At 32.5% G+C, this 23,128-nt stretch overlaps 1 protein-coding gene across 4 annotated transcripts in view; it reads right to left on the bottom strand.

The window, feature by feature from the left end:
• The window catches only part of LOC129965363 (fat-like cadherin-related tumor suppressor homolog), a 509,169-nt gene that overhangs the window by 169,199 nt on the left and 316,842 nt on the right, over nt 1-23,128 (bottom strand). For all 4 annotated transcript variants that reach the window (XM_056079193.1, XM_056079196.1, XM_056079195.1 and 1 more), the window contains one exon: nt 12,869-16,197. In XM_056079193.1, the coding sequence (XP_055935168.1) occupies nt 12,869-16,166 (3,298 nt within the window). In that variant the 5' untranslated portion in view covers nt 16,167-16,197. The remainder of the gene's footprint in view (nt 1-12,868; nt 16,198-23,128) is intronic.

Raw genomic sequence — 23,128 nt, 5'->3', positions numbered from 1 at the left:
AGTATATACAACGGAACACATACAACGTACAGGAAAATAAAAATCACTGAATATTAATAACTACCTAATGTATCTAAAGTTTAGAATGAAGACTGTTGTAGTAATTAGACATTAAAACGATATGACTAGATAGAAGCATTAATATCTCTCTTCACACAAATATTGTACTTTAAATTAAGTAACTCGATTTTTTTATGCGCTCAAATAATTTTCGGAACGAATAACCTAGCGTATTATTTACTGCAGAAATTACTTATATTTAAGGTGTGGCATTCTGGAAAAACAAAATAATCTTTTGTATGTAAAATATAGAGCACTATTAGACATTTACAAAAACCAAAGGTAAAAATTTCCCAAGATATTAAAAATCTAAATAAAAACTGAAAGAGAGGAATTTCTCAAAATTGGTCATATTTAAATAAGAAATTCGAGTAATCAACAGCCTAATTATTCGAATTAACAAGATTTTTTTTTTTACACAGTTAGTAAAAAAAACAAACACCAGCGCACTCTATTTCAAAATAAGGTATTTAAATTTAATTATACCAGATTAAGAAAAAATGGTACACAGGGAATCTAATGAAATATATTTTTATTAATATTATATATTCGAAAACTAAACAATTACAACTATAACTTCAGTAAATAAACACTTGATTCGATTGAATAAACAAGGAATGTTCGCTTTGACCAAATAATATCAACATAACTTCAAATCCGACAGATTAATTCTGGAAAATCATGAAATAAAACAAAGATCAGAACATTTTTATGTAGTTATTGTTTTTCTCATTCTAATTCGAGGTGAAAGAAATATAATATACAGCATTAACACTTATTTAAAGAGAGTCTACAGATTACTTCTAGATGCCAGGGGGCTTTCCGGATATTTGACAGCAGCTCCAAGTGTGAAGCGGTGATTACCATTTTCCTATATGCTTTCTGCCTGTCGATCCAGGGCAAAATCTGCCAAGTGCTGTCACAAACACTTCGAGAGAAACCTAAAATTTTCCTCGATCTCTAAGTAATACTTAAAATAAAATGCTTTTGCGTTCCATTATAAGCTTGGTAAGACTGAAAATACAATGTTTTTGATGGAAATATGCTTAAATAAAGTCCATAAGCAATTGATTCAATCATAACAGAATATTCTTCAATTAAACTTACTAATCATTAACATGCTTCTTCTTTTTCTTTTCTCAAGCTAAAAACATTAGTGTATTCTTAAAATTTTGTTTAGAAGATAGTACAGTTTCTATTTGAAGGTTTGACTACCACAGCGCTTCATTTTCTTTTCTCGAGCTAGTACATATTTAAAATCATATCAAAAGGACAGCACTGTCCTTATTTGAAGAAATGACTACTACAAGTGCAAGTGCATCCGCTTTCTCTCTCAAGCTAAAAAACAATAGTTTATTCCAAAATTATACTAAATGACAGCACAGTCCCAATTTGAACGTTTGACAACCACAGTTAAGTGACAATTCATTAACATCGTCAAGGGTGGAAGAATGAATGAAACAATTCTTGAACTACAAATCCGCATTGGATTTAGTACAGTCGAGGCAGAGAAGCTGCTTTTAGGAACTAGAAGACTGCTATTTTTTTACTTTCTCTTTTCTTCTCTAGATAGAAAATAATAGTGCAACGACTGTTATTTTTGACGTTGCATTTTCTTCTCTAGCTAGAAAATAATAGAGCAATTTAAATGTTTACCTAAAGATTAATATAGTCCTCATTTGAAGTCTGACTGCTACACAAGCTATTCCTACTCTTTTTCAGTTAGAAAGCTAGAATTCATTCTAAAGAATTAGACAAAAGATTTGACTTCTACAAAGTAAATAAATGATTTCAAAATTTTGAGAGAGATAATAGATTTCGTTTTACAAATTATTTTTCTTACCCTTTATTCTCTAACGTAACAAATGTCTTACGTTCGACTTCTTATTCCTGAGTACATCCATTTTTAGATGGAACATAACTTTCTTTTACAATCACGTCTTGTAAGTTAACTTTATTTCACTTTAATGCTTGGATTGTATACTATTTCCTCAGATTTAAACAAATTTAACAAAAATCAGATTACAAAGCAAGATTTGAACAAAAGCCTAATATTTGGCGCAGTACAGTCAGAAATGGAATTTCATCCAACAAATATAATCCAATTTATACTAAGAAACGACCTAAATTTGTAAATAACTGTTATTTACAATAAAATTTCTCATGTTACGCAGTGTTAAGCGAATAATTGCACAAAACACGTATTTCTAAACATTATTTTAGGTTTCAAAAATTAATATTTAAGATAAAAAAAAAAGAGAGAGAGAGAGAGAGAGAGAGAATATGCAAGAAAATTATTTTAACACTTTAAATATATCAACAGATAGCAAGCCTGTTATTATAATGCTATAAACACGTTGTGAAGATCCACTAACATTTAAAAGAGTTCTAAAATGAATAAAGCAATTCTTGAACTACAAGTCTGCATTGGGTTTAGTATAATTGACGCAAAAAGCTGCATTTAGAAGTTAGATATATGCTATTTTTTTCAATGACCTCATATTTTTAAATTTTTATTTGATGATAAGGATAACACCTGAGCCGGATTACCCTTCTCCTACCTTATGCACCACACCACAGGGAGGGGCACTTCACTCTTAATAGAATTAATATAAATCACCTGTTCATGCATATGATGGATGTTCTGCAGACAAGAGTCTCGAAGGTATGACTGAGACCAACTCGGCTTTTCCACTTAGCAGACACTTTTTAGAAACGGCCTTAAATTTTTGTACTAGAATCAGCATAAGTTCTAGTAAAAACCAGCACATTATTAGCCATCAGGCTACAACATAAAAAAATTGTTCATTATGTGGGTTCATTTAATTCAAATTCATATTCATATTATTGATTCCAGATGAAGAATGGGACAACTTATCACATTTAACACGATTTAATTCAGAATATCTGAGCAAACTTAAGGTAGGTAAGTAAAGTAAACTACATTAAAAAGTCAATTTTTTGCAAAATTATAATATTTTTTAAATTTAATACTTTTAATGTTTGAACAGGTTTCTTTATAAAATCATCAGAATTTTGTTGCTATGTCTATTTTTTGGGAAGTTGCACTGATTTCTATACACGCATTTACATATGTTTTAATGCTATTTTATATCTTGAGATGCTATGTTCTTAAATTCTAATCTTTGATAACAATTTCTAACGAAAAAACTCATAAATTAAAATCGAATACATATTTTTTGTTTCAACTTGGTATAATACTTTCTCAATATGTTCTGCAGCTCCTAAACTAAAGAATAAGTAATATTTTCATTTAGAAATATTTTATTATTGTTTTAGTGCTCAACAAAGTGAAAAAAATTGAAAATTTCGTGTTTTTTATCAGTAGAACCCCCAATATTTAAAGAATGGATAGAAATACAGCTGAGGAACTAGATGATATGTTTCTTAAGCTATGTAAGATTTTAAGAAAATCATTTGATAATCTCTGAATTAGAAGATGTTTGCTTCATAACTCTTTTTAACGAGAAAAAAACTTTTTCTCGTTAAAAGATTATTTAACGAGAATTAACTTTATTGCCATTTAGCTGTGAATTTTGGTTTCATAGATGCTTTTTTTTTTTTTTTCAATCTTTTTTATGCAAATATTCAAAAATGTAACTATTTTCGACCGTTTTTCAAAAAAATTCACCCCGAACGTAGATACATAACTTAAGTTAGTCTTTTATTGCTATATTACTTCATTTAATTTTTTGATACAGTTTAAAAGCGCATCTACTCAAAGCGAGAAAAAAAAAAAAATCTAGTTTTATTGCGTTAAGAAATTCGAATTCCAAAGCACGTTGTGGAACTTATATGACACGCCATAACCAATAACTCGACAATATCCGAAACAATAGCAAAAGCATGCGAACCGTAAATGTTAATGTGGTGATAGAAAACATTTTCAGCTGCTATTAAATTCTCGATAGTGACAAAAAGTGCCTCGTCATCGTAAAGAAAATGAAAAGGACAAGACAAGACAAAAGAGTTGAGGTTCCAAATCGTTAAAAGTTTCAAATCGATGGCCAACAAGGGCAATAAAGCCCTCTCATCTTGGCCAGCACGAGTTTCCTTGTCCCTCTGGGGCAAGACGGCAGCAGAAAATGTAGATTAAATCCTGCTAGGAAGACCGTTAAAGAAAGCGGAAAAAGCTACAACAAGAAGATGATAAAGTGTTCTTCCTAGAGCAAAGAAATGCCCGCATCTGGGGCCGACTGTACGTCAGAAATCGATTCCAACGCTACTGTGGTGGTTCTCCGAGTACTTTTTTTCTTTTATCATCCCTTTCTTGCTTGGGACCGATGCCAAGTGTCATTCTAATAATATTCCAGTAAACCTTACTTACATTTTTTCCCCTCGTTCTTATTCTTGTGCTTCTTAACCATCGCGAATAGAAACGGGAAGTTAAAAAAATGGCCATAAAAATAAAAATACTAGAGATGGAAAAATCTCAAAGAAATTAGAAACAAAAATAATACGAAGTAGTAGAGCGGAAAATGAGAGGTTAAAAAAAGAAAAAGAGACTGGGACAAAAATAAAAATTATGTATATATATATAAATCTCCGAGAGAGGCATATATATTTTTTAAGGTAAAAAAATGTTCCTTTTTCCAGCAAAAAGCGATATCCTTTTACTATTTTTTTTTTTAGAAATGGCTTGTGGCGGCATCCAGATTTTTCAGGAGGACAGTTATTCAATGCGTATTTATCTATTACCTTTTGAAGGGTCTAAGAATTTGTGAATGTAGTTTTAATTTCAATTTTAATATTTTACTTAATTGAATTCTTACAAACAGGGTTACTTCTATACAAAAAGCTTTGAATTAACAAAAAATTCCGGGTAATTTTGCTGTAGGGCGTGAACAAAGAGAACAGAGACCTGCCATAGCACCAGAACAGTGCTCCTGCAATTCGGAAATTTCACTTTATTCAACCAATTTTGCTCATTCAAACTGGATCCTCAAATGAATGATTCCTCAACAATTTGATTTGTCCTAATTTTTCTTTTTCGATGATTTCGATTTATAATCCAAACTGCACGATTTTAAGGGTTTTTTTTTTTGTACTCTCCAAATTAAAACAAACCTTTTTTAGATTTTTTGTTGTTGTTGTTAAAGCAAGATAAACAATTCGAAAGATAGAGCTATTGCCAAAAGCAAATTCGGTTTACTTTTGAGTTCACATAAGCGTTTTATATATAGATAGATTCGAATTTAACTACAGATTTAAATATCAAAAATTACATTATTTGATACACCTCAGAAAAAGGGCAAAAAAAAAAAAAACTTATGCATTTTGTCCTTATCTATATGCAGTTTACGGCACCAAACGAAATACATAAATATATAATTTATTTAAAAATAATTATAAATAAATTCAAATACTTTCAAAATAGTGAAATTTCTGGTGAACGGAATATACAATATTCTTACAATAATAATAAAACGCCCCCTTTTTTATTAGAATACCATTATGTATTATAGTAATAAAAATTAAAATGAAATCTACGATCGCAAATTTCAAGTTATCATGTGAGAACATTATTATTTTTTTAAGTCATTATTTGTCTTAATTAATTTAAGTCATTAACCAGTTTAAACCTGTTTGAAACAATCACGAGACTTCTCTATCGGTCTCTATCCCCCCTCTCCTCTCTCTCTCTCTATATATATATAATATTATATATAATGATAATTTTTTTTAAACTTTCATTCTTTTATTTTCAATTTTTCTAGCTGGCAAACAAAATTTGGGAGTAGCCCGATTTTGAGATGAAATAACAGCTATGATTTCATAGCTCTACGTCAACCTTTTAAAAACGCATCTGCTGTGAAAGAAGTAAACGTAATAATAAAGCAATTCTGTCAAAAACAGGCCAACCTTTTAAAAACGCATCTGCTTTCAAAGAAGCAAGTATAATAATAATGCAATACTGGTAAAAGCAGGTAAATAAATATATAAGATTAAAAGATGATGATAAAAATTGTCATTTATGCTCATTCATTCGAGCTTTAATATTCATTGCCTACACGATTTCGAGCTTCAAAACCCCCCTAACCAAAACAACATTAAGTTCTCACATGATAATATGTTTCAGATCTCCATAAATCCGAACAATATGTTTTTGGAATTATGCTAGCCAGTGAACGCAATAATTTAAAATGGATAAGCTAAACGAATGAAATTTGATAGATAGTCTTTATACCAAATCAGCAAATAATCTGTCAAATTTTGAATAAAATCTATTTACAGGAAGCCCTGAGTATAAATGAATACCCTAGCTACAAAACTTAAAGATATAGATCGAAGGAATTTGGCACAAAATTTTAGCATCTGAATTGTTGATAAGTTACAACTTTTAACCCCAATTAGTCTGCGGATTGACAAGCTGTTGGTCAGTATATTTGCATGCATGTAACTCAAAACTGCGAAGATTTAGATACATGAAAATTGGTATGAAATCTCGTTAACAAATTATAGTTCTGTGCCAGATTTTGATTTCAATAACAGAAAACAGAGGCAGTCAAAAAGTATACTCCGGGTTGTCCTCCAACTATTCTAAGAAACAAAAACAAATTTATGTGCGGTGCTGGCTTAGAAAATAAAAATTTTTGCACTCATGGCATTTACAGCCAGGCATAAGGTTAACAATTTTTAAACTGAAAAAAATATTATTAGATAGTAAGCGAGAAAATTTCGAGAGATATCATAATTTGAAATGATTATAATAAGACAATTCAATTATAAATAAATGCCATTATACGAGATAGTTATTATATTAGTAATCATTTATATTACTTGTGTGATGTATTGAAAATGTATGTAGGTAATAAAATGCGCCGTCAATTCATTTCGATCTCTAGGCTTAATTCACTTTTAAGAAGCACCTTAACGATACTCATAATCACTTCAAGCAAAGCATCCCACGGGGTTCTTAAGTTCATTTTAATGCTATCACGTTAAGTTTTCTGGAGTTCACATTTTTCTTCGGAATTCCTTTCGAACTGCTCTCACTTCACAACTTGCTCTCGAAAAAGAATGAGAGAGAGAAAGACGGAAAGGAAAAATTGCATTTTCATCAGTCTTCTTTTTTTTTTTTGTGCAGTATCAACTTCTCAGCTTCTAACAGTAGAGAAATGCAAATTTAATAAACAAACAGAGCTTCTCAAAGAAGAATCTTAAGGCTTAAAAATATGGGATCCTTAAATTCAATTTCGCTCTTTCTGGAAATTCCATGATTTTTTTTTTAACTGTAGCTTGTCTTTAACCCTATTCTAGCTAAAAATTTACCCCCCCCCATTTTTGTTTTTGTTTGCGAAGTGTTTTTGTGAGGGTGCGATTTCGTTTTCCTTGTCAGTCGTTTAGGCTGTTTGTGTTGAAAATTGTTAGATAGCCAGAAGTTTTCTTAAAACGCATTGGAGAATGGAAATAATGCTTCCCTTTGCAAAATAGAACGTTTCTTTTAAGCTGTTCAAACACTTTTTGCGCATTTCGCTCCCCCCCCTCTCCCTGTTCAATGCAAATTCGAGATTTTGAAATTTCTTCAGACGATTTTACTTCCGATAAGTAAAACTAAATTATCTTTAGTAGTATTGCCTGGTTGAATAGTTATAAAAATTTCATACAGTAAATACGAATTTAAAAAGTAAAGGTGAAGTTTTATTTATTTTTCGAATTCCAGAAATTTATCGTTAAAAAAATCGCCAATTGCATATTAGTTACTGGCTCGTTATAAATGGAATCTTTTAAGCTTCTCCAAATTTAGTATTCGAAAACTGATTGAGTTCTAACAAAAACTTACGGAATATTTTCCTTATAAAATGGGTTTCAAGTTGGAAGAAAATAAATGTCCAGCCGCGAAAACAAAGGAGCCATGCAGCTTTATTCGGCAGTCTATCATTGTATATAAAAATTAAAAACACAAATTTACCTTAAAAGCAGCCTTTCCATTTTTATAATTTATGAAAAATTCGAAAATAACCTACATATGCGGCATAGCTTTACATAAGGGAAAGTGTATATTGCTTGTTATTTTCATATAATGTTTACAAAACTTACAAGGAATTTTATTTTGTTGCACATTTATACTGCTTGAGTGTCAATCAAAAGAATAGAGTAGAAATATCTGTTATAAATATTTCCAAAGTTCAGCATTTTAATTTATTTCTTTAGAATCTAAGTGTTGAAAAGGAGCTTTGAAGAAATCTCGAAAATTTAACTGCATTACGCCGATCAGTTTAAGTTAGGATACAGAACCGCTTTAAATTCAGGTTGCGACGTGAATGTTAAAATAAATTAGTAATAAATAAAAATAAAAATGCTTCAAATTAAACATTCCGCTTCAAACAATCGCAAATCCTAAAGCTATGGGGGACAGGAACATTTTTAACTTCCCGGCATACATAAAAAAGAAGCTAAACGATACTATTCAAGAAGCATGGATGAATTTCCCGTTAAATAATTAGAATTACGAATTGAATACTGCAATGAAACAAAAAATGAGGGATAGAGAAGAAACATCTGTTATAAATATTTTCAAAAGTTTCGAATAACATTTTAATTTGTTTACTTATAGGAGGAAACTTTTCCCTAGAATTTAATTAAATCAATTATCTCCATATTAGTTAAATGAAACCGTGAAATAATTTTAGTTTCTCGGAAAATCACACGCTCATGGATCAGAAAATGCAAAGAAGTCAACAATTCAGATGAAATACGTGCCCTGTCTGTCCAAATTTCCGATGTTTCACTGTACTTAAATTCATGGATAAAGTATCGACGCATAATGTATTCCAACTGCATTAAATATATGCAAATCAGTTTCGGCCGGTTATACAAACTACAAGCTCAAAATTAAGAGCCACAAAGTTATTTCTAGGATCTATCAGCATCACCTCACTTTCTCACATGGAAGGAATTCAATACAAACCTGCCAGCTGTCGCTTCAAACAAATTTCGCATAAAACAGTAACTTTCGCTGCTGTAGGAAACTGCAGGGTATTGAATGCTTTAAACATAAAGGGACAGCAAACCCTATCTCGTAACAAAATTGGCATACTTCCCAATTCGAAGAACTCGTAAAAGGTATTTAAAACTACAAAAGGGTGAAGTCACCACCGGATGGGTGCATGCAGTTTTCCATTGAACAAACAACCCTCCAAACGAAATTGCCTGTTTTGGGGATTCCGCCATCTGATAAACAACAATGCAATTAACCGATTTTATGGATGATTCAAAACTACAAGGAGGGGGAGGTTTGATGGCATATGAATAGACGGACGGGAGAGTGAAATGTTGCAATTCGGCTGATTTGTATCGGAAAGTGAATCTAGGCAATGTACACCAACTACTTGAAAATCCGATGGGGGGTGAGTAATAAGTTATAAAAGGAAGTAGGAGCTGTTACAGGAAAATGGAAGGGGTGATAGACTGATATTCGTTGATCATCATCAAGCTGCAGGAAAAGGTGGTTCATTAGCAGAGAATGGTCTAATTTTGTGGAATTTAAACAACGGAGTTTAATGATCGGTTGACGCATTAGGTCGAATCTGTGGCTGCTTTGCTGTTTTAGAGAACAGAATTAAACAGGGAGGAAGTAGGGATGAAGAACAATAGAACCATGATTCCCATTCAGCCTTGTTGACCACCATTCAAATGATGACAACTGCATACAGAATGAAAAGGCACTGCTCAATCCAAAGCCTTTCACAGGATAAATATCCTACTGAGAAAATTATGATTTTCCTGCACTGCCCACACTAGAATAGAATATTTTATCATTAGGTGTTATGAGTGGTTGCATGAAATACTCAAATTACCAAATGCATATACAGCACAAATTTTCTTTCAAGGATTATAATATCTAATGGAAGCATTAACAATGAATAACGAAACATGGAATTTAGAACTGCCACCAAAGCCTTGAATTAATTAAATTGCAATAGAAAATTAATGCTAGCATTTCTTTATATACATTTATTATATACTATTTCTAGATGAGTGATTTTACTTCCAGTAGAACATAAAGTAAGTTTGATTAAATATTAAGTAGTTATTGGCACAGTGTTAGTTTTTTGGAATGTATAAAGTAAAACTGCAACAAATAATAAAAACAAATTACTAGTCTTTTTGCAGTCAAAAAGCAAGTTAAGACTGAAATAGCATACAGATACAATGTATTAGATAAATTGATAAATTCATGAATCTTCTCTGAAATAATTCACTCAAGCTGATAGAACAAGATTTGAAATATCGAGTACGATTTGATTCCATCTTTGGACATTCAACAATAATATATATATGATAAAATTAGGACAAGACATTGCTGCCAATATAGGGCAAAGATGAACACATTTCGCAGAAGATGGAGTGGCCCATTATTTTTATTTATGTGTACACACGTAAAATAAAGAGACATTCGTGAATTTATCATACGGCCAAAATAAGGAATCGCATTCGATAAAACATTTACCTCAAAAGTTCCAAAGAAATCATTTAAAAAATTTGTAAGCAACAATACAGTAAAAAAAAATATATATATATATTTATATGATATCATTTTGTCAAATAATATTTTGATACTATTTGAATATAATATATAATTTTATACATTACTACAGACAATGAAGTTAATTAAAAATGCTTTGCGAAAACACATGACGCAAGTATTTTGTGCACATCCCCCCTAGCAGAATAAAATAAGCAGATCCTCCACCAGGGAATAACTTCACACATGAATCTAGAATCACTTCTAGTGTCTCAGCGCACACTGGGGATCAATTTACTCGAGCAAGAGATTACTTTGCATAGGATGACTTTAAAATTCCAGATTAGGAGCGCAAAAAATAAATAAAAAGCATTCGCATTTTTCCACTCAGCAAGCTAAGTATTATCACATACAACATGGAATAGAAAAGAATGAGAGCACTTAGAAGTTCCGTTAAAAAAAAGTAAAAAAGTATCTTTCTTCTTGAAAGAAAGTAACGGAATAATTCATAAATAACAGCCCAGTTTTAAAAGAAAGAAGGAAAAAAACATCTAGGAAGAAACAAGTAAGGGGATATGTAAACAATATTGATAACATTACGAAACGTACATTTTTTTCTTCTAGAGCATAGCGAGTGCCTAGAAGGTACCTTTCAACTGATTCTCATCAATTCTTTCAGGAATATAACAAGGTTAAAAAAAAGACTTATCAAATGATTTTATATTTAAAATAAATCTTAGCAAGATAAAAAAAAATAATTTAGAAAAAGGTAATATTTGACTTTCAAAAAGAAAAAATTACCAATTTTAAGAGTATATCGTAGATTTTAATTAAAATTTCATCAGAGTTAGAATTGCATCTTTTTAAAACCACCTAAGGCGATTTAATTACGTTTTCATCGTTTTACTTTTGTTTGCTCTGCATCAACATATCAATGATAGCGTTTTATAAGGAAAAAAAGGAGGGAAGATTTAACTATAACCAAATTAATTAATCCGTAAACTGTTTTTATATGAATATGAAAAAGTACTTTTTTTTTTAAAATCACAGACGCATATTTTTATTTTTGATGGACAAATACTGCTTAAATGAGAGTGATGATGTAGTAAGAGAGAAAAAGTAAATTTAACACGTTAACTTCAATGTGAATAAAATAAATTATACAGAACATTAACAGTATTATGTGGTGATATATTTTGTTATATATTAATTAGTTAGAAGTTTTTTGCAAGGATAAATATTTTAACTATCACATCTTAACGATTCAATTCAAAGAAATAAATAAAATAAAGAATCGTTTCCCATTATTCATTTCAAAAGAGAAATTATTTTTACATGATGAAAATGAACTTTACATGATGAATAATTGCATGATGAAATGAATAAAATATAAACATTCGAGCAGATTTCAAAAGATATTCGGATTTATTTTAATAACTTAAAAAAATAGCACAATATCATAAAATATTTCATTAAATAAAACGCCTCACTTGACACATGATTCAATAGAGATCCAAACATATTTCACCGCAAAGTACTTCTACATATTCCTTTAAAAAATTAGAAATACTTCCCCCTCAAATAATGAAATAACTAATCATTTATCATATTTTAAATGATGCAGGCTTAATAATATCGAGTACATATATAAATGAATCGAAGTAGACACTAAATTTTAGCATTGATCTTCATTTATAAAAAAGTTACAAATTGAAATGGTCCGAAGTTTTAATAAGTGGCTACACATAACAGTACCATCAGTGCCATAAGCGAATTTCTTATTAACTCATGCATTGTGAATTACTATATACTCATGCTTACTTTAATTTTTAATTAAAATAACGATTTAAAGATATTAAAAGTAGTAATAACGATTTAAAGATAATAATGTGTACTTATTCAGATGACCACGAACTCAACAGTATATACTCATGTTTAATTTTTAATTAAAATAGCGATTTAAAGTTATTAAAGATAGTAATCACGATTTAAAGATATTAAAGATAGTAATGAGTATTTATTGGGATTACCACGATCTCTATAGTGTTTACTATAATTCTTAATTAAAATTACTATTCAAAGATATTAAAGATAGTAATAACGATTTAAAAATAGTAATGATTTAAAGATAGCAATGTTTACTCATTCAGATTACTAGAACCTCAATAGTATATACTCATGTTTCCTTTAATTTTTAATTAAAACAACGATTTAAAGACATTAAATATCGTATTAACGATTTAAAGATAGTTATGTGCACTCATTCATATTACAATGATCTCAACAGCAAATATTTACAAAAAGAAATAGTTTTCTTACCTTGATCGTCAATGGAGAAAAATCCCATTCCGTCACCATCTAATATGGAATATGTGAATTGACTGTTCAGTCCAGGTGGATCAGCATCGTGGGCAGTTACTTTAGTCACAAGTGTGCCCTTTGGTTCGTTTTCTTTGACATGTCCAATGACAACTACGTCATCAAAAGTTGGTGGGTACATGTTCTCATTAACATCCTCCACTTCTACTACAAGGGCAGCTTGGGACTCTAAAGGAGGATCCCCACCATCTCTAGCAGTAATGGTCACATTATACAACTGAGTAGTCTCAAAGTCAAGTGTTTTTGATAGACGGACCACTCCCATCAGAGGATCAATAGTGAATGTGTCACTACCAGTCAATGAGTACGTCACTTCACCACCTTCATCCAAATCGGGATCATTGGCCACCATGACAATGACTACGACACCTAAAGGTAAGTCTTCACGAACCTTCACCCAGTACTGCTTCAAGCTAAAATATGGAGCATTGTCATTGACGTCAAGAACCCTAATATTGATAACTGTCGTTGACGAAAGAGGATTGTCGGGAGATCCATCGACGACTCTAGCTTTTAAATGATAAGTGTCCATTCGTTCACGATCAAGATTTCCATATACAGTGAGGAGACCGGTGGATGGATCGATATGAAATTCGTCGACATCCGTTTCTAAGTGGAATGTTAAAGCAGAGTTGACACCTTCGTCCTTATCATTAGCACGAAGTCTCACAATGCTGGTACCATTTATAGCGTTCTCAGTAATCACGAAATTATAAGAATTCTTTTCGAAAATGGGTTTGTTGTCGTTTACATCATCAACATGGACAACAAGGATTCTGGAAGCACTTCGCTGGGGATTACCTAGATCAAACGCTGAAATGTTTAGGTTGTATTCCGATATGAACTCCCTATCTAAAGGTGCATCGATGTACAATCGTCCAGATTGAAGATCTATTCTAAAAAAGCTATATTCGTCGCCTGAAGTTATGACATATACTAGAAGACCACTATACCCTTTGTCTTTGTCCCTAGCCTTAAGGGAAGCAACTTCTGACCCTACAGGAAGACTTTCATTAACCCACACTTCAGTCGGCAAACCCAAAGGAAACTCTGGTGAATATTTGTTCCCATAAAAGCTTGTTGGAGTCGGTTCGGTAATATCATTATTACGGTTGTTGGCTTGGGCAAGATTTAGCTGCTTTTTGTACCGGTCAGTCACTCCGACGTCACGACATTCCATCAAGGCACCCCTGTCGGCAAGACGCTGGTTATTACCGCTGCTGATGATTTTTAAATTAATAGACATTACATCAGCAAAATGCGTACCATCCGTAGCAGACACATTAATTGTCCTCTCTCGAATGTTCATTTTTGAAAGATCACAAGCGATACGTAATACGCCTGATGTTGGTTCTAGTCGGAAGCAAGAATCGTCATTTGAAGGTACCATACGATATTTCACAGTGCTGCCATAGTCAAAATCAATTGCCGACAGTGTAATGACTTCCGTGTTAATTGGAGCTGATTGCGATACGTATCCTTTGCAGTCGACTTTTTCAAACAGAGGCCGGTGATCATTAACATCCCTCAGTTGAACTTTGAGTGTCATCTCTGCTTGTCTTCTGTATGGAGATCCCCAGTCCGACGCACGAACTTTCAAAATATATTCACGCCGCATCGTTTCATAGTCCAAGATTTCTGTTGCACGTATTTCGCCAGTGAAGGGATCCATGGTAAAAGGTACCGGATTTAGATTTGCTAAACTGTAGGTGATATAACCATTATCACCTTCATCTTTATCAGTGGCGAAAGCAGTATACACAACGCTACCAGCTGGTTTGTTTTCGTCAAATACTATCGAGTCCACTGTACTATTGAAAACTGGATCATTATCGTTGTTGTCAAGAACTCGAACGTTCACGATTGTGGTGGTTTTTCGTTTTTGACCTCTAGAGGAAGGATCATAAGCGCTTACAGTCAACGAATAATAAGGCTTGGTTTCTTTATCCAGCGGAGAAGCTAATGTCATCAAGCCTGATTTAGTATGAATGGAAAATGTGCCATTGGAATTGCCACTTTCTATTTTATACACAATCGGGCGATCGCTTGATGCAGCAACTTTTAAATGAAGTACTCTAGAGCCTGGTGGGGATATTTCTTCTATCTCGACATCATAGTCAGCTTGTTCAAAAGTCAAAGTTGTGTCAGCAGTTTCCGCTAATCGTACCGTGACCACCTGTGTCGTAGTCCTAGGCGGCGTTCCTTTATCTTTCGCTCTTAAAGTAATGGTAAACTCCTGTGATATGGTGTTGTCTCGCAACATGGGATGGACTAGTTCAATATTGTACTCGTTCACTTTATTACCAGGGGTGACTTGAAACATTCCGGTGGGATCACCATCAATAATTTCCAGAGCGTCTAATTCTCCATGAATGCCAATATCTTTATCGATAACGCCTACAACAGCATATATGTTTGGATCAGTCGGAGACAGTAAAGTAGAAAACTGTCTCACAAAAATCTCAGGAGGATATAAATTCACAGGAGTAACCTTCACCGTCACGGTCGTCGGTCGAGAAGCCAGTTCAGTCGCTCGAAACTTATGTCCTCTGTCCCTAGCATGAATAACTAGTTTGTGTACAGGTTCTTTCTGATAATCCAGATGCCGAGTCAATGTCAAAATGCCCCTGGTTGGATGAACAGCAAACTGAAGACTAGGTTCAGCTAGATTGTAATAAATCTCGCCATTAATACCCAGATCAGGATCATGCGCACTTATCTGAAGTATACTGGTATGCAATGGTTTGTCTTCTGGTACACTGACTTCATAGGTCGATGGATAGAACGTAGGCGTGATATCGTTGGTGTCGGTCACGGTAACGATAACTTCGGTCTGTGCTTTAAGCTTGAGGGCTCTGCGCAAATCCGAAGTAATGGTTGCCCGTACAGTGAGTCGATATGTATCCTGATACTCCCTGTTGAGGACAGCTCGGTTCCCAGTCCGAACCCGGATAATGAGAAACCAGAAGTCCCCGACGAGCCTGCTCTCAGCCTTGAAGAACCGGTCTGTGTCTCCAGCGACAATCTTGTACCGGATGACAAGGGACGGGTCCGAAACGAAGATGCCCATCTTTTCGGTGGAGATCGCCTGCGTCTTGGGAATGGAGTTCTCAGGGATGGTTACATTGTACTGTGGCCGTGTGAACTCAAGATCATCGGGCGAGGCCAGCACTGAATGCAGGATGAGAAAGAGGAAGGTGAGGGCCAAGCCCCAAGGAAGGTAGCGATATTTAGCCATTCAGACGACACTTTTGGTCAGGAAAGCATGGCTGAAAGAACAGAAGAAACTTCAGTTAGTAATGCTTATACTGAGAGTTAAAAACAATACAAGAAGGCTCATTAGATATGAATGACAAGAGTGACATTTAAATTCGATTCCTTGGAAAATATATGTTTGTGACCATATATATATATATATAATAAACGGATGAAACATTTTGTACTAAGAATTATTTAGACATTTGCATTTTTATTATGGTTATCACATTACATGCAATTCATAAATAAGAATAATAACTATTGCAGAAGTTCCAGAGTCAATGATTATAATTAATCATGTATACATCTCAAAACATATACTTTTAAAAATACATTTATTTCAGTTTATACCAACAGAAGAAACATCACTAATATAAATATCTTGGACTTTGAAGCACAAGGAATTTCATAAATAATATTCGTGATAAACAACAGTCATAATTGAATAAGCTGATAGAACTACTTCCAAGAAATTTAAGCGATTAGTGATTTTTCCAAAATATTGTTTTAATCATGTATTTCAGTAATTATAAAAATGTATTTCGTCTCTTAAAGATTTATTATCTCTTAAAGATGAAAGTTTCTAAAGGGATAATTGTAGCAATTTCTGAATTACAGGATGGATTATTATATCTTTCATGAGAAACCTATTCCGCGCTGCGTCCAAATTTACAAAAAAAGATTTACTAATTTTAAATGAAAATGAGTTATCCTCTTTATATATATATTTAACATTAACTTTAAATCTACAATGAGAATTGCCTATAAATAGATTTGCATTTAAATGTTATACATATGGAATCATATATGTTGTTGTTGTTTCTTACGGCACTTGCCATGGGCATGCCCGCTGTTCGAAGACAGCCGATTTCAGCCTGAGGGGGAGCGCCTCTTGTTTCTATAGTAGCGCCATCTAGGGCCAAGAGAACGACTTAGCTACACACACGTCACAACCCTTTTTACGGGGCGGACTTCATTCACGCATTTCATTCACTCAACTACAGATCGTAATTTAGACCTGAATCAGAGAACGATCACCCCTGATCTAGTACCCCCAGTGGTATTACTCTCGACATAAAGGACTTTGTGACCACGACAGATTTAGCGCGTGTCAGCCACCAAGCACGCGGGGAATCTTCGGCCGGCGGGGTTCGGAACTCACAACCTAAGGGACGCGAATCTGACGCTCTATCAACCAGGTTATTAAAAGGCGTTTGAGCCTCTGCCGTGACCAGGAATCATATATAACCAGTGGGAACGATATCTCCAAAATTGTATCGTGTACATCTGATAAAGGGTTTATCCTCACCCCTACACAAAATTGTGGAACTTAGGAAAGGTCGAGGAGGCCATCTATGATCAGATTTTTGTTTTCAGAATCCCACATCTGAGAGTATATGCTTTACGGTATAGTAAAGAAAATCGGTATTTGTGCATTCATTGCAAGATATTGGCGAACAATAATTATAAAATGTAGTTCTTAGTCGTGAATGTAGTGTTTTAATTATTGAGCGATTTTTGGCGCTTAATCGTTGGATACCAGGAAATCGAATATGTATTTTGGACCCTTTTTTTCCCAATAGACTGAACTACAACTACAATACGATATAAAACTACAATTAAAGTCACAAGATCACATATACATTCTGTGGACTGATGAATTCCACGTTTGTCTCAATGAGCAAGTTAACACCCACATTTGTAGAATAGGGACAGCGGAAAATCCTCAACAAGCTTTCCACCATCAAGGAATAACCCTTTCATCCTGAAAAAGTGTCGATACAGTTGGTTTTACAGCTACTATTATCAGTAGACTGTATTTTACTTTTAAAGAGATAAATGTAAATGAAATCCAAACCAGTTTCGTCACAGATCAATGGTACCGTAAGGGATTTTGTAATCCACAACCTTCAACAGCATGAATGTCTTTACGACATCCTTTCATGCAGGATGATAAACCTCTTCACACTTATTATAGTGGAAAGCATTACAAAGACAGCATTTTATATATTTACGTGTGATCAGCTGTTACCATACAATAATATAGCCTTTACATTCGCTGAATATCCCCCCCTTGCGATTTGCAGTTGTAGGGATTCCTGAAGGAAAATATCTAGAATTAGAGACTTTACCTAGGCTAGATCTGAAGGGCAGCAATCGGAGCCGCATTTTTGATATTCCTACAGACATGCTCCAATTAGCTGTGAAAAATATTGTTCTGCCAACACAGCATATTGTTGAACATGAAGGGGCACATACTGAATAGTTTTAACATTACTTTTTTTATATTATAATAAGTATAAAGTATTTTATAACAAGTTAAATATTTTTATAATTATTATAGCGCTACCTATCGGTGAATTTTTGCACTGAATATTTTTTTATTGATTAAATGTAAAGTGTCTGATTTGAATTACCTGTAATTCGTATTTTATCTCATTTGGACAAACAGAACGCATTATAGAGTTCTCCGAATCGAGAAACTTTTTTTTCTAACTAACCCTATATTTTCCCATTGCATATTTCGCATTAGAGAAAGTAAAAACCGCCAGTGATAAAACTAATGCTTATAAAGTAACAATCAATACAACTGAATGCCAAACTTCGCTATATAAACATCAGTAAATAAATTTTAAAAAAATGACAATTTTGAAATTTTAAAATGAGAGCTTCACTGCATGAAAATATAGATTTACAAATCAACAAAACAATACTAACTAATTCTGCACCATCTCTTGCCGTTCAAGCAGCTAAAAAGAAAGGCCAAATAAAAATTCATCGGTCCCTGGCAAACTAGACAATCGATGTTTTACCCAAAACCGGCTCAACGATCCCAACAACAGCTGGAAATTAAGCGCGTCAGATGATGGATGACAGAGTATGAGGCTAACACGAGACAAGCGAGAGCGTGTCTCCCATACGCGAAAATCCTGCAGGGAACCCCTGGGGACACTTTTCCCAATTTTAACTGAGCCATGTTTTGCGCAACTTTTAAAAGTTTACTACTCAGTTATTCCCAGCAGTTTTCTAGGGGAGGGAAATGAGATTACACGAAATTCTGTCATCGAGCTCGTATGTGGGTAGAGAGAGGCATTTTGCATTTCTGGAGATTATCTATGTCTACAGAGGTTTAAGAGGGGAAAAAAGTGAGTTGTCTTCAGAAGAAATTCAGTTTTTATCCAGGAAATATGTAAGTATAAGGATAATTGATGATAAGCTAATTGATGCGCTGTATTTAAGACCCTTTAAGCAACTTATAGAGGATAAAAATGTAAAGTTGATTAACTAGTTAATTATGTGAATAAGAGTAATATCCAAATATTCTGTTGAGAAACAGATAAAGAATAAATGAAGGATTAGGTTCCATGAAGATTGTTCATTTTATAATAACATTGATATTTAAACTAACCCATATAAAACTATCTGGAAATAATGACAAAACTTATTCACAATCCGTTTATAACCCTTTCTCCCCGTTATTATTTTTACTATATAAGTGTGAAATATATGAAAATCTAAAATGTCTTTGGCTAAATTGTTATTGAAACAATAAAATGTAACTAAAGTTTAAATCAACAATTAATTTACGAATGCGAGTTCAGAATTTATTTCATAATATATAAACAATGAATATCTGGAAGACCGAACTTCACTCGGTTTTTATGTGTGTGTGTGTTTGCAAAAATTGTAATTTTTAGGAGAAAATATTTACATATGAATCACATACTGATTATATGTGAATGTTTTTCAATCTTACCTCATCTCACATCCATCAGCGCCATCTCTCAAAATTTTGAGGTACCAGTAGGTCTTATGGCAAAAATACAAGTACCACAAAATTGCACGAGATGGCGCTATATGATATTGTCAGCATGAGAGCAGATAGAAAAAGACACTAATAGTTGAAAAAAAAAAATCTGTGTGTAAAATCGCGTTTTTTCAGGAAAGTCATCTCTATAGATAAACTTTAAAAGGCTTATTCCAAATCGTTAGAGCCACTTCCAACGAAATAAATTTATATCTTTATATATAAGGATTGCTCGTTAAAGTTATAAGATTTGATAATAGTTCAAGCTCTGAGAAGATTAAAAAAATATCAGCGCACTGTTTGTTCCCACAAAGAATTTTAATTGATTTTTTATCAGAATGAAAAAGCTCAATTTCTATGAAGTGGATTAAAAAAAGGTTTCTTACGTTTATAAATTTCCTGCTGTTTATCTCAAGGTTCTCAAGCCATAAAAATGTAATAATTAGTGCTAAAATTTTATCTAATTGAAATCCTATTTACAAAACAATCCGCCATCTATTCCAGTGCAAAAATGTATCATTGCGATATCTATCAATGATAATAAATACGTACTACAATAAAGAATGAAATACGATATCCTAAACAGAAATTTCTCTCTCTATATAACATTTTTTTAAACTTCAATTTCCATGACAATTCGCTGACGCGCGAAATTCCGTTAAATTGCTTTATGTGGTGTTCAGTTCGAGTTCACACTTAACGAATCGATCAATAAGCATCTTTAACAGGAGCTGTAGCAAGTCTTTAGGGTAATAAAACCCTTTTAAAGGCATGTAACAGTAATGAGAAAGAGGCCATTGATATTCAGAACACGTGACCTCCAACATCAATTTTGAATAAGAATACTGTTCTGTTCCATTCAGGCCTTGTCACGTGTTTGCCCTTATTCGATCGAAGGGAATTTTTGCACACCCTCCACCTCTTTACACCAACTCCTTGCTTTCATCGCTTTATGTCTTTAATTTACCTTTATAATGATTTTTTTAAGCATATAAAGGTCAAGCAAAAATGCTTGAGAGGCAGAGGGAAACCTAAAGAGAAGGATGTCGGTGGCTCATTCGCGTTGTGATAATCGAAAAGTGTCATTAAAATATGCAAGACAAACCGAAGAGTCTCTGTAAAGACCGAAACAAATCGAGCTTTGCTATGGTCATATAAAATAGTCCTATTTATTAGAAAATAAAAGACTTTTAATTTATATAAAAAGGAATCGAATAGGATGAATCACGAAAAATTTAACGAAACAAATATTTATAGATGAAAGACTGAGGAAGTAGACTTGACATTGGAATTATTTCTGAATGGAATAATAGATTTAAACATTAAATTTATTTAAATATTTAAATGCAGATTTTCTAAAATTTTATTTTCTATTTTTTACTCTTCAGTTTGTAATCCATTATTATAAATATAGGATAATTCCACATTTATGTTATCGTCGCTGAGAGCACTTTTTTTGGGTGAAATTTTCAAATTTCAAAACAACAAATTCTCAATGTATGCAAAAAGTTTTATTACTATTTACACTCTCTTGCCTCTCTCTCTCTTCATATTTATACTCTCCTCCACTCTCTCCATAATCACACTCTCCTTCCTAGTCTACATAATGATATTCCTCACTCTCCTCAATTTTTCTGAAATGCAATACTAGATGGCGCCAGTACTACAGAAGTAAAATTAAATTAATTTCTTGATAGGTAATTAAATTCTGAGAGTATTAAAATAATTAATTAGCAAGAAGAATATAAAAGTGAATATTTTTAATACTTCATTAACTGATAAGGATCGAAATTTAATTGAAAAAGACTGCAATGGTGCAAAGATGATTCAATGTTTATGTCAAATTTAAGAACTCTGACATGCAAACATTATAGTTTATTAACGAAAGAGTGTGAATCCTGTCCTTTCAGGTTGAAAGAGAATGGTCGAATTTAACATTTTCCGCTTTCAATTCAACAACATTGTCATTTATAATAATTAAAATCAAAATTTTGTAAAGTGTACATCTAAAATATGAATCAGATATTGATTACTATGAGATTACAATTATTTCAAAAATAAGAATATATATGATTTAGATATAAAGATTAATTAACGAATAAAAATGTTACAAATAAAATTTATTATATAAAACCTTACTTATGACATTTTATTAGCTTATCAGTTAACTGACAAAAGATTCCAAAAAACCTCGTTTGGATAGAAAAATAACATTTTCTACTAATTGCAAGTCATAAAAACAGAAAAAAAAAAAAAAAAGATTGGAACATAATCTTTCTTTCTCTTTTTTTTCTTTCTCAGTTATTCTTCTTTGAGATTAATTAATTCCTCATAAAAACCTCCATAAAATGAAATACCTGTGTTTCATAAGCAAGATCATCATTTTTTTTTTTATTCTTATACTCCAGATAATTAACTTTAAAAAAAATCGTGGACAAGAATTTGGTGTTAAGTTAAATCTGATTATTCACTTTTATATTCATTTTTTCATCAATAGTTAAAACTCTTCGCAAAACTTTTTAAGAAGAAACTTTTTTTTTGGTTGCCTATCATATGTTTTCATCTTTTATGAACCAAATTTTTATTTCCGGCACTAAAAGAAAGATCTTTCCTCATAATTTATAATTATCTTTACCGCCACCAAGCCACTAGATTCAGAAAACTGTTAATTTAATTTCTTGGTAAGCTTTCGTCCACAAAGTCTAGAAAAACGAACCTAATGACACTGAATTTTTCTAAATTTAAAATCATTTTTCATATTTAATGAATGAGGTTTGATAGATTCATGCGCATATGATAAATTAATTATAAGTTTGATAGCATAACTAAACCATATGTTCTTAATCCATTCATATCTAGTGTGAATCCTTTCTTCTTTGTTATTCTATTTGGGAAATCTGAGTATGATAAGGCGTTGCACTACTAACCAGAACTGGTGTACCGAATTGCACATTGTCAAATAACAATTTACGCGCTCGCAAACTTTAATGCTATAGCCTTCATGTTCATTATGATGTACAAATGACTAAAATGTTATGAAATTCAAATTTATAACTCACACGACATATTATCCATTTGAATAAATTCTAAATTTTCCAAATTTTTATAATAATGGTTAACTGGATTATTGAATA

Source organism: Argiope bruennichi, chromosome 4 (assembly GCF_947563725.1).
Source record: "Argiope bruennichi chromosome 4, qqArgBrue1.1, whole genome shotgun sequence".
Lineage (NCBI taxonomy): Eukaryota > Metazoa > Arthropoda > Arachnida > Araneae > Araneidae > Argiope > Argiope bruennichi.
The sequence above is the reverse complement of the archived record's forward strand: the minus strand, read 5'-3'. Positions and strand labels throughout refer to the sequence as shown.